The 13,502-nt window shown below is 42.6% G+C and overlaps 1 protein-coding gene across 1 annotated transcript in view; it reads right to left on the minus strand.

The window, feature by feature from the left end:
• Positions 1–10,718: 10,718 nt before the first annotated feature.
• Positions 10,719–13,502, minus strand: part of rab7a (RAB7a, member RAS oncogene family) — a 53,638-nt gene continuing 50,854 nt past the window's right edge. Inside the window, exon 6 of the mRNA XM_043707575.1 lies at positions 10,719–11,754. Coding sequence (XP_043563510.1) covers positions 11,662–11,754 — 93 coding nt within the window. The 3' untranslated portion in view covers positions 10,719–11,661. The remainder of the gene's footprint in view (positions 11,755–13,502) is intronic.

Below are 13,502 nucleotides of genomic sequence, written 5' to 3' on the forward strand. Positions count from 1 at the left end.
GGACATGGAACATATAGAATGTAGGGAAATAGATGGTGACACCTTGAAAAATATCCATATTACAGAGGAGGAAGTGCTGGATGTTTTGAAACACAAAGGTGGATAGATCCTCAGGACCTGATCAGGTGTACCCTAGAACTCTGTGAGAAGCTAAAGAAGTGATTTCTGGGCCTCTTGCTGAGATATTTGTATCATCGATAGTCACAGGTGAGGTGCCGGAAGACTGGAGGTTGGCAAACGTGGTGCCACTGTTTAAGAAAGGTGGAGAGGACAAGCCAGGGAACTATAGACCAGTGAGCCTGACCTCGGTGGTGGGCAAGTTGTTGGAGGGAATCCTGAGGGGAAGGTTTTTACATGTATTTGGAAAGGCAAGGACTGATTAGGGATAGTCAACACGGCTTGTCTCATGTCTCACAAACCTGATTGAACTTTTTGAAGTAATGAAGAGGGTTGATGAAGGCAGAGTGGTAGACGTTATCTATATGATCTTCAGTAAGGCATTCAACAAGGCTCCTCATGGTAGATTGGTCAGCAAGGTTAGATCTCATGGAAAACAAGGAGAACTAGCCATTTGGATATAGACTGGCTCAAAGGTAGAAGACAGAGGGTGGTGATGGAGGGCTGTTTTTCAGACTGGAGGCCTGTGACCAGTGGAGTGCCACAAGAATCGGTGCTGGGTGCACTGCTTTTCATCATTTATATAAATGACTTGGATGTGAACAGAGGAGGTATAGTAAGTTTGCAGATGACACCAAAATTGGAGGTGTAGTGGACAACGAAGAAGGTAACTTGAGTGTATAACAGTATCTTGATCACATGGGCCAATGGGCTGAGGGGTGACAAATAGAATTTAATTTTGATAAATGTGAGATGCTGAATTTGGAAAAAGCAAATCAGAGCAGACTTTTCCACTTAATGGTATGGTCCTAGGGAGTGTTGCTGAACAAAGAGACCTTGGAGTGCAGGTTCATAGCTCCTCAAAAGTGGAGTCACAAATAGATAAGATAGTGAAGGCAGCAATTGGTGTGCATTCATTTATTGGTCACTGCATTGAATACAGGAGTTGGGAGGTCATATTGCAGCTGTATAGGACATTGGTTAGGCCACTGTTGGCATATTACATGCAATTCTGGTCTCCTTCCTATTGGAAGGATGTTGTAAAAGTTGCAAATGTTCAGAAAAGATTTACAAGGATGTTGCCAGGGTTGGAGGATTTGAGCTATAGGAAGAGGTTGAATAGGCTGTGGCTGTTTTCCCTGGAGCATCAGAGACTGAGGGGTGACTTTATAAAGGTTTATAAAATCATCAGGGGCATGGATAGGATAAGTAGACAAAGTCTTTTCCCTGGGGTCGGGAGTCCAGAACTAGAGGGTATAAGTTTAGGGTGAGAGGGGAAAGATATAAAAAGGGACCAATGGACAACTTTTTCCACACAGAGGGTGGTGCCAGAGGAAATGGTGGAGGCTGGTACAATTACAGCATTTAAAAGGCATCTGGATGGGTATATGAATAGGAAAGGTTTAGAGGGATATGGGCCAAATGGGAATAGGATATCTGGTCAACATGGATGAGTTGGACTGAAGGGTCTATTTCTGTGCTGTACGTCTCTATGACTAAGCTCTGCCCATCAAGATATGAACGACTCAGACTTAAAGTGATGTGCAAAAGAATCAAGAATGACATGAGAAAAAAATCCCATTTCACTTAGCAAGCAGTTAGGGTGTGGAATGCATTGTCTGGAAGTGTAGAGGAGGCAGGTTCAGAAGGGTATTAGAGGGTTATTTGGATAGAAAGAGAGTGTGCAAGGATATGGGGAGAAAGCAGGAGATTGGCACCTTGTTGGAACAGCTAATGTAAGCACATTGGACTGAATGGCTTCCTCCTGTACTGTAACAATTGTGATTTTGATTGTGACTGTTCTTTGGAGCTAATTTGTATTGTGACTAGCCTTGTCTTGTGTACCAGAATATTTTAGTAGCATAAATATCTCCTTCCTTACACTAAAGTTGAGCCTACTGTCTGAAAAGAGACAGTTATACATTTTAGACAACTGGATATTTAATCAGTAATAAATAGAGCCACTCCTCTGAAAACTTCACACGGACATCCTTCCCCACTTGGAATCAATAATGTAGACTGATAAAAAGTGGTGTTAGTGAATCAACATGGAATCACAGAAGGTTCCAGTGAGTGACCACAATACAAGTCTAAAGAAAGTTGTTCAGGATTGCATAATTTACAAGAATTTTAAAGTCAAAGACTTGTCCATCAAGCTGGTCAGAAAATTAAAAAAATTTATGGCAAGTTGGATCTGAAGTTGGCTCAGTGTGGGAAATGAATAATCAATAGGTGTTTTGAGATAGAAATGCTGCATCAAGTGGGGTTCCTTAGGTTCAGTACTGTGTCAGTTCCTTCACAGATGTCAATGGTTCAAGGGCCATAACAAATGGAGGTTGTTAGTGATAACAATTGGTCGCAAGGCTTGGAGTGAGGAAGGAATAGTGGAATAGTGTATGGATAAACGGAAAGGACAAATGGAACTTAATCTGGAGAAGTGCATGGTAACGCATTTGGAGAGAGCAAGCAAAACAAAGACATTATCAAACGGAAGGATACTGAGAAACGTGCCTGATTAGGACCACTGTAGGGTGACCACAGTTCCCTGAGGGAGCCAGGCAGGCAGTTAAGATTAGATTACATTACAGTGTGGAAACAGGCCCTTCGGCCCAAGTCCACACCGACCCGCCGAAGCGCAACCCACCCATACCCCTACATTTACCCCTTACCTAACAGGCCAATTCACCTGACCTGGACGGTGGGAGGAAACCCACGCAGACACAGGGGAGAACGTGCAAACTCCACACAGTCAGTCGCCTGAGGCGGGAATTGAACCCAGGGTCTCAGGTGCTGTGAGGCAGCAGTGCTAACCACTGTGCCACCCACAAGAGGGCATAAAACATTAATTCCTCTAACTTTTAATCTTCCAACATAAATGTGGTGTGGTTAAAGCTCCCAATGATTTGACATCTAGAGAATTGGAGAATGACACTAATGACCCCACATCACTTAGTTCCAAGGAGATAAAGGTGTAGAGTGTACTGTACTTAATTGATAGTGTTATTGTTTCTTGGTTACTGAATCATCGTGTTTGTTTAAGATTCACTGAAAATATTTACCTGGATAATCTAGAAGGCAACCTGTCTTCATAACTGCAGCTCAGATTAGTCAGCAATTTATTGGAAAACGGGTTTAGATTTTAAAATCACCCAGAGAATACAAATAAAATTGGCTTGGTTCAGACTTACCCTGAGAAGTCGGGGTGAAAATTTGAAGATGTTGTCAGCACATACAAGAGAACACCATCACCTGCAAATCCTCCAAGCTACCCATCATTCCAATTTGAAATAATATCTCTATTTCTTCACTATTGTTGGGTCAAATCCCTTCATAACTGTACTATGGGTGTATCCATGAATTAACTGAAGAAAGCAATTCACCATTAGATTCATGTTAATTAGGGATGGCAATAAATGTTGGCTTCGATAGTAACCTCTTCATCCTGTACATGAACACATCTTGAACCACTACAAAGGCGGTTGGACTTTTAAATCAACTTCCACTTCAACTGAGCAATTTACACCAAAAAGGACTGTAACACTGAAGGACTTCAACAGCTAAATTTAGCATCAGAATTGAACTTGCCATAACCTAAGACTGAACTTTCATGCAACAATAGGAAGATTATGGAGGGCACTGAAGTCACAGATATATGATCCTGAATGGCAGATTAGGGTGCTGGGGAATTTGGTTTGGGCCATGGTGCAACAGAAACAGGATATGCAGGAGCAATGGTCCTCCATTGGAGGTGGCACAAGGTTTGCTCATCAGGCAAGACATGTGGTTGCTGCATGTAGTGCAGCTCTGGCCCATTTCTCACTCTGGTAATCACTCAAGTCATCATCTTCTGCTTTAGCTGGGTCAATAGTAGTAACTGCAGGGCCCTCAAGCAGTTATAAGCATGTAACCCAAGGTCCTACAGCAAAGGAAGAGATTTTAAGGAGAAATGGTGGCATAGTCGTGACGGTACTAAGCAGAATTCCAAGTTCATGCTCTGTATGTGCATTCAAGTTCTGCCATAATAGATGGTGAAATTTGAATTCAATATCTGGAATAAAAGGGACTACTGGGTGAAACTTTTCACCATCTTTCCTTCTTCTCCCCCCCCCCCCAAAAATGGATTCATTAAACTTGGCAAGGACATCTGGAGTCTTTGCCTGGCCTAGCTTACATATGGCCCAAGACCCACATCACTGCAATTGACTTAATGGCCCATCTGCAAGTTAGGAACGGGAAGGAGATACTGGCCTAGCCAAAAACATCCACACAAAAGTCTCATTTCCAAGAGCTGACATTTGGCAGAATACTCATTACCAAATCTCAAGCACCAAGATGACACTTGGTGAAAGAAAGGTTCTGTTCAATTTGTTCCTACATGACCAGATTCTTGCTGTCTGCATTACCCTCAAGGTATGCGAGGAGGGATTGTGTTGAGAATATTGGAAACAGACTGATGCGGCAGAGAACAGTATGGTGTTTTTGTAGAATAGTAGTGTCCTTACCTCAAATAGGATGCCTAGGTTCAGGTCCCACCTGCTCCAGCCATCAATATTGAGGACAGGCTCCGTAAAGATGTAAATGATTGTACAGAGGACTTCAATTGCATTACCTTTCAATTTGGAATACTTTGCTTGTGCTTGATATTTCATCTGTGCTGTCAATAAGGTTACATTAGTTTGAACACAAGTTCAAGTTAGCAAAAAGTGTCTAAGTTAATGAAGAAATGGGGAATCAATGAGAGAGAAAAAATCAAGGGCTTGTTGATGGATTACAGGGGACGAGGAGAAGAGAAAGCTCTGCCATTTGCTGTCTTAAGCCATTTCCACTTAATTGGTGGAGGATGAGAACAGGGAAGCGGTTGGGAGATGGGATTGATCTAAAAGGAAGGGGGCCTTCAGTAGTCTCCCTACCACTAAGCAGGGCAGCCTAGGTTCCAGTCCCACTTGCTCTAAAAGTAGAACAGCATATCAGCAAATCGATTTGAAATAGGTTGAATTAAAAAGCAAACAAGTTTAACTGAAAGATTAAAAGGTAGATAGCCAGGAGCATAAGGAGGGAATGATTGCAGCAGAATAGACTACAAATCCAGTGAATAATCAACCCAACTTTGAGACACAAAATGCAGGGGTGGAGGGGGAAGAGGAGAGAAAAACAACTCACCACAATATTGCCTGATTTGCATATTTGTCATTGAGTAGATGTACTTCAGGGAAATAGACCCTTCAATCCAATTTGTGCCATTGATCCTAAACTCTATGGGCAGCACGATGGCTCAGTGGTTAGCACTGCTGCCTCACAACACCAGGGTCCCAGGTCCAATTCCAGCCTTGGGTGACTGTGTGGAGTTTGCACATTCTCCCAGTGTCTGCGTGGGTTTCCTCCCACAGTCCAAAGATGTGCAGGTCAGGTAAATTGGCCATACTAAGTTACCCATCGCGCTAGGTGCATTAATCAGGGGGAAATGGGTGGGGGTGGGTTACTCTGAGGGTTGGTGTGGACTTGTTGGGCCAAAGGGCCTGTTTTCACAATGTAGGAAATCAAATCTAGTTAGTTGCCATCATTTGGCCCATATCCTTCTAAACCCTTCCTATTTACTGAGCCAGATGCTTTTTAAAATGGCATCATAACCAACCTCCACCACTTCCTCTAGCAGCTTCTCATACATACACCACCCTGCAAAAAAAAAAGTGGCCCCCCAGAAATCTTGCCCCTCACCTTAAACCTATGCCCTTTAGTTCTGAGCTCTTATCCTGCAGAAGAGGCATGACTATTTACCATATCAGTGCTCATTTTATAAACCTGTAAAAGGTCATTCCATCTCAAGTGCTGGGAGAAAAAAAGCCCCAGTCTATTCAGTCTCCTGTAACTCAAACTCTGGCAACACCCTTGAAAAGATGATGATTTTAAAAGTTTAACATAGGAAAGACTAGCAGCAAGACCAGAATTGTATGCAATGTGCTAAAAGCAGCCTCACTAATACCTTGTGCAGCTGCAGCATAACACCCCAACTCCTATATTCAATATACTGACCAATGAAAGTCAGGGTGCCTGCATTCAAAAGCAGGTATGAACCTACACCCTTTGGCCTTCATTGAGCCCTGGGGAGTATTGCTGAGCTGTCCTTCCCTGGTTTGCCTTACCAAAATGCAACACCTAGTTTTTGAAAAACTCCACCTGCCTCTCCAATCCATTTGATTGCCATTTGAACATTCCATTGTAATGGCAATTTTCACTGTCCACAGCACCAATTTTGGTCTTGTCTGCAAACTTAATTTGGATGTGAATATAGGAGATATGTTGAAAAGCAGCAGACCCAGCACTGATCTGGGTGACACACTGGTCACAAGCCTCAACTGAAAAGCCCCTACCAACACAGCCTCGTACAGTTAAACAAAATTTGTGTCCTATTGGCTAGCTCCCCTTAGATTCCATGTGATGAGGAGTCTACTATGTAGAATCTTATCTATATGCATTTGACAGCATGACATCTACCCCTGTCTTTATCTACTTTGTCACTTCAAGAACTCAGACATATGCACAAATCCACATAGAAAGATTGTAATCAGTCCTCGCCTAAAAGAACTAATCCTGTAACTCCAATCCCTCCAATTCACCCAACATTGATGGATTGCTGAGCCTATAGTCCCTTGGACTTTCCTTATCACCTTTAAACACCACCATCCTCCAGTCTTCTGGCACCTCACCCATTACTCACCCAGCAACCTCTTCCTTAGCTTTCCACAAAAACCAGATACATCTGATCTGGCCCAAGGGAAGCTGGAAAGACTTCTAGCACCTCTGGTGTGGACACTAAGGTATTCCTCCCCCCCCCTTCCCCAAGTTCTCTAGCTAATCACATCCTTTGCTACAGTAAAACTGACATGACACATTTTAGTCTGTTAAATGCACACCAGAAGCAAACCCTTCAGTCCAACTCATCTATGCCAACCAGATCCTATAAATCAATCTAGCCCCATTTGCCAGCACTACTGTATTCTAAACCCATTTGGATGGCTATATAAGGGTTAAGTGTTGTAATTGTACCAGCCTCAAATTCTGGGAGCTCACTCCATACACTGCCCTCTGCAGGAAGTTGCCCCTTAGGTCCCTGAAATCTTTCCCCTCACCCTAAACCCTCTAGTTAGAGACTCCCCACACTAGGAAAAAGACTCGTGTATTGACCCTATCCACGCCTCTTGTGATTTTACAAACCTCCATAAAAAAGGTCACTCAGCCTCCAACACTCCAGGAAAACCCCCCAGCCTTTAGGCTCTCCTACATCTCAAGCCCTGGCAATATCCTAGTTAATCTCTTCTGGACCTTTAAATTTCAGAACATCCTTGTATAGAAAGGAGACCAGAATTGCACAATATTTCAGGAGTGGCCTAAAAAACTCTTGTATAGCCATAAAATACCTCCCAACTCCTATACTCCATTCTGACCAATAAAGCAAATGCCTTCACTATCCTATCTGCAACTCCACTTTCAAGCAACTATGAACCTGCACTCCAAGGTCTGTAGCAACACTCCCCAGGACCTTACCATTAGAGGTAATAAGTCCTACTAATTTGTCTTTCCAAAATGCAGCTCCTCACATTAAATCTAAATTAAACTCAATTTGCCACTCCAGTCCATTGAGCCATCTGATCAAGATCCTGTTGAGGTAACCTTCACTGTCTACTACAACCTCAATTCTGGTCCTACCCATCTGTGGTTTCACAGGTGGCGATGTTGGCCTTTTGGATCTTTGGGAGTCTATGCTTTCCCTTATTTACCCTGAAATGTAATGTATTTATAAAATTCATTTGATTCTCCTTAACCCTTTTACCCAGATTTCCCTCATATCCTTACCGCTTGAGAGATTCACTTAACCCCAGCTGTCTAACATAGCTCAGGTTTTTTGGAGCTGCAATTTCTATCATCCAACACCTACCAGCCTTGCCTTTGCCCTAACAGGAACAAACGGTCTCTGGACAAGTAGCTTCTCCCCAGTCAGCACGGTGGCTCAGTGGTTAGCCCTGTTGCCTCAGCACCAGGGAGCTGGGTTCAATCCCTGCACCGGGTAACTGTTTTCCTCCGACAATCTGAAGATTTAGAGGTCAGGTGAATTGGCCATGAGAAATTACCTAGTGTTCAGGGATGGGCATTAGTCCAGGGTAAATGTAGAGCATAGGGGAATGGGTCTGGGTGCGTTACTCTGAAGGTCAGTGTACTTTCAAGGGTCTGCTTAAAAGGGTCAGGTACATTTTGGCACCACCCTTTTGGCACTGATCATTTGGTCCCACTGTTTTGGCACTCATTACTTTGGCACTAATTCAGAATAAAAGAATCATTTGGTTGAGAGGATAACTAATGACCTGATTTAATTCTCAACTAGCACGAGTTGATAGTCAAAGCTGTAATGACCTGCTGTAGATTCAAATCTCATTTTGCAATCACCCATTGAACAATGGTCAGTCATCTACTGCCTTGATAATACTTAAGCCCTTCTGTCTTCACATTGGAAAGCTGTAATACAGGCTCTACAAGAAAGTAGAAAAATTGTACCAAGTGGCTGAAAACATTCCAAGAAAGACAAACCAAAATTCACACTATGGTTATCTATACACATTTGATAAGTGTAGAAATTCATTTTTATGAAAAATTAGATTCTTCCAGTGCAATAAAAGTGAATTTCTTACAGGCTACACATTGAATTGGTGCTGAGCTGTTTTGGCACCAAAGTAGAGTGCCAAAATGGTGGGGCCAAATGATTGGTGCTAAATAATCCCATTTCACTGTTTAAACACTCTAGGAATTTGTCACCTTGACCATTCCTGTCTAAACTTTGGAAGTTAGAATAAGGCCAATTTTGACCTTCACGCTGATCAGTTCTATTTTCCATAGTTTGGAAAATAGACTTTTCCAAGGTGTTCTTCCATTGACCATGGTCACTTGCCCTGCTTTATTTCGGAGATGGTTTTTCTCCTCTACTACAGGCATCCAGACAATATTCTTGTCCACTTAATTGCTCTCTATCCAGTCCATTTATATTATGACAACCCCAGCCCTCATATCCTTCAGTTCCACCCACAACTTAATTGGGCATACTCCCTGAAATTATCCTCCAAAGTACCACTAGATTAGATTACTTAGGGCCTGTTTCCACACTTCGGCCCAAGTCTACACCGCCCTGCCGAGCGCAACCCACCCATGCCCCTAACATTTACCCCTTACCTAACACTATGGACAATTTAGCCTGGCCAATTCACCTGACCTGCACATCTTTGTACTGTGGGAGGAAACCAGAGCACCTGGAGGAGACCCATGCAGACATGGGGAGAACATGCAAACTCCACAGTCAGTTGCCTGAGGTGGGAATTGAACCTGGGTCTCTGGCACTGAGGCAACAGTGCTAACCACTGCGCCACCCACAAACTTAATGTTATCCTTAACCAAAACCACTTGTCCCTTAAAACATCTATACCCCAGAACAGATCAGCCAGTCATGCCCCTCCCTGAACCACATTTTGTAATAGCTATGATATCCCATTCCCAACCATGACCCAAGTTCATCACCATACCCCTTGCATTATTAAGGCAGTTAAAATCAGACCTCATTCTCTGCTCTTGCAACTTGCTCCCCATATCTACTTTACCAGCCTCTTTTCACACCATCTTTATGTCCCACATATCCCTTTAGTGGAAAGCCTCAATACTGGTGAGTCTCTCCACCAGGATATTGGTTCCCTTCCATGTCACTTCTTCCCCCTGAAGTCCCAATGGTCCAAGATGTGAGTGCTTGCTCCTTAGCTGGGCATTTGTTTGCCCTGTGAAGAGAAAATGAGGTCTGCAGATGCTGGTGATCAGATGGAAATGTGTTGCTGGAGAAGCGCAGCAGGTCAGGCAGCATCTAGGGAACAGGAGAATCAACGTTTTGGGCATATGCCCTTCTTCAGGAATCAAGCTGTTTCCTGAAGAAGGGCTAATGCCTGAAACGTCGATTCTCCTGTTCTCGATGCTGCCTGACCTGCTGCGCTTCTTCAGCAACACATTTCCATCTCAATTGTTTGCCCTATCTTATTCCTAAGAACTAGCCCATGGCACTGGTGTAATCTAGATATTACTAGCCTTGAGGACCTCCTGCCTAATTTCCTATTCTCTGCAGAACCTGTCATTGGTACCAAGGGACAAGTGTATAGCCACCTTCTGCTGGTCCACTCCCTTTTCCAGATGAGGAAGAAAAAAGTTAAGCGCACAAATAGTCTACAGCAAGTTCCATGCTGTAGACTATTTGTGGATAGCAAATTGGTCATTAACTTGGAATGTACACAGATCTGGCTCAAGTTGTACCTAGTAATACAAGGTTCATTAACTGGAGTGGCCTGGAACATAAACTGCACCAATGAGTCAATGCTTCCCCCTACACTCGTCACAGGTATGGATCCCCATGACCAACTGACTCTGAACCAATGTTAACTAGATAAGATGGAAAACAGAAGCAAGGTAGTTGAGAATTCAAGATAGGCAAAACCTGGGTTGAGTTAGGGATTTGGGAGAAGGGGGAAATTGTCTGGATGAAGTAAAAATAGACCAAAACCATACATTTGAAGAGACAAAAATGAAAGAAACAAAGTCACTCCTGTTCTATTTATTGGCAATATCCTCATGATTACAGAAATTTATCCCATTTACTATAATGTGAACCTTTGCAGGAAGTAGATGGAAGTGTAATTTAAAGCTAAGAAGCAAGACTAGCAACTTTGGCAAAGAGTCACTAGTACCAGACGAAGTCTGTTCAGCAGTAACTTCATGTTACTAATCTTTTCTGTGGGTAGCTGCAGGCAAAACAAGTTGACTTTAATACTGATTTTTGCATACAGTACTTCAAAGCATAAGTAAATCAATTTAAGAACACTTATAAACTGAAAACCCAGATGCAAAGATTAAGCAATTGATGTATTTTTTGGAATATTGGACCAAAGTCATTTACGTTTAATTGCCAATAAAGTATGGCCTGGTCATACCATCTCCCAAGAATTGCTGGTGCTCATTGAGCATTTTATTCCTTGTCCCAAAAATCAGTTCGAAGTAAATGGTGTTTCAAATGAGGTCACCATGAACTGGGGAGGCAATGTGCAACACTAAATAGATAAGGAACAGGATGAACATAATCCACAGCAAGATGACTTTCCCTCAATTATCTCCAAGAACAGTTTAAAAAAAAAAAAGGGCTTTGAAGATTGGGAGAAAGAGCACTGGTCATCTCCAGTTCTCACCTTTTAGACAGAACAGATTTTAAAAATCATTTAATCATTCATTTTACAGTACAATTGTAAAACATGGGTCTTCAAACAATAAACTTTGTTCAGTATACATTAGTTTCCTTCCAATGTTACTACCAGTTATACAACAGCTCTGCTAATGAGATGCAACTCTTCCTTGTGCACAGAGGGCACTACGCAGTGTGCACAAAGGAATCTTGGCTTGTGGTTGAGGGAAGGGGAAAGGGCAGGGGTGAGGACTGGTGTCAAAGGCCTAATTTGAGGAAACTTTCCCACCCACTCAGCAGCTGCAGCTCTCTGGAGTCTTTGCCCGGTCATTCTTGTCTAGTTTGATTGGTTCTGGAAATTCATTGTAGAGTTCCACTTCAGTTTCCTAGGAAAAATTAAATTATGGTTTAGACTACAATCTTTTGTTTGAACAACTTAAAAGCCTAAATCTAGAGTCACTTAACATGCATAGGAACATTCATTACAGTTTTGAATTCTGAAGTACCTACACACTTCTGTCCCTGGAATTTAAGGGAAACCAGCCTGTTGCAAACTTGCTTAACAAAGCAGTCTTGTATAGGGAATGTTGATGCATTATCAAACTTATCAAGTCTGATCAGTTATTGGGGTCAGATAAAGTACACCAGGTGGTAAGTGATATATACTCAGCTCATGCCTTTGGTGATACAAATTGGAATTTAAAGTAGGGTTGCCTAATCAAAGTCAAAGGCATCAAATAGCAATTTTACAGTAAAGACTCTCTGGGAATTTTCTCCCCTTGGAGCTATTTACTGCCTGGATTTGAGTACAAGGGGCAGCCGTTGAGGCACAGCAGAAGCTCCTTGAATGGTTGACAGAAGTGGTACTTGAAAGGTGCAGTGGTGAATGACAGTACAGGTAGACAATCCTACCCAAAATCCCAAAAGCTCCAGAGGCTGAAGATTTTTTGTAAAGTTAAATCATTAAAAAGGTTGTTCTGCAAAGTTAACCCAAGTCCCACTCAGACTGGGGGGGGGGGGGGGGGGGGAGGAAAGAGGAGAAAAAAGGGAAGAGACCCTATCACCATAGGCTTTGATTTTGTTACAAGGCCTATTTGACTTAGAGAGTCTGCTGTTCAGCAAGATTAAAATTTCAATCTGTCACTTTGAATTCTGAATTTCTCAAATGTCAAAACAGCTGGCTGTGCACTTTTACTGGGATTAAATGCCAAGTCTCCATTCAGTGTAGCTCCAAAAGATACAGGTGTCTTCAAATTATCATGCCACTTGCTTCTTCCCCCCACCCCTCAAAGTGGGGTTCAACAGTTCTTTTCCATGCTACTTAAAATAGGGAAACAGTAGGAACAGGTTGGGGAGCACTGGATAAGGCAACTAGTAGAATAATTCACTAAGTGAGAAAGATGCTGGAGATTAGAGTCACAAGTGTGGTGCTAGAAGAGCACAGATCAGGCAATATCTGAGATTAGACTTCAGGCACAAGCCCTTCAATCAGGAATGATCTCATCCCTAAATGAGAACTTTCCTGCTCCTGGGATGCTGTTTGACCTGCTGCGCTTGTCCAGCACCACTAATTCACTGTAGTCAACTCCCAAATTGGTGTTCAGACAAGCAGATGCTGTGATAGGACTCTTGAGGACTGGCTACTTGTACCAGAGAACAGGGAATGGTTTTGTTTTGGAAAAGTGGACAAGAGGAGAGAACAGTTTAAGCAGATTGCAAGTAGGAGAGAGCATGTGACTTTTTGCCTGAAGTTATCTACAAAAGGTTACTCTGATAGATGCTGAACAAATTGAAAGGAAAAGCAGTAGAGGTTACACCTTTCCCCAATGTTTGCTCAAAGCAGAAAGTTGGAAGACAAGTATCACAAGATTAAAACAAGAGGGAGGGGATGAATGTGTGGGGTGGTGTTGCAGGTAGGGAAATGTGCCACTAGAGACCAAAGATTTCACTAATTAAAAAGACAAATGAAACCAAGAGTCAACGTCATGGCCCACTGAAGGGTGACTTCATCAGGAAGTACAAATAGCATTCAATTCAAGCTTTAGACTTCCTTCCTACAAAAGGGTGGATCTTTTACCTCTTGTAAAATGCAATCTATTGATATGCCGTTTTAAAAAAAAGTAGGCAAAGCAAG

This window comes from Chiloscyllium plagiosum, chromosome 18, assembly GCF_004010195.1.
Source record: "Chiloscyllium plagiosum isolate BGI_BamShark_2017 chromosome 18, ASM401019v2, whole genome shotgun sequence".
NCBI lineage: Eukaryota > Metazoa > Chordata > Chondrichthyes > Orectolobiformes > Hemiscylliidae > Chiloscyllium > Chiloscyllium plagiosum.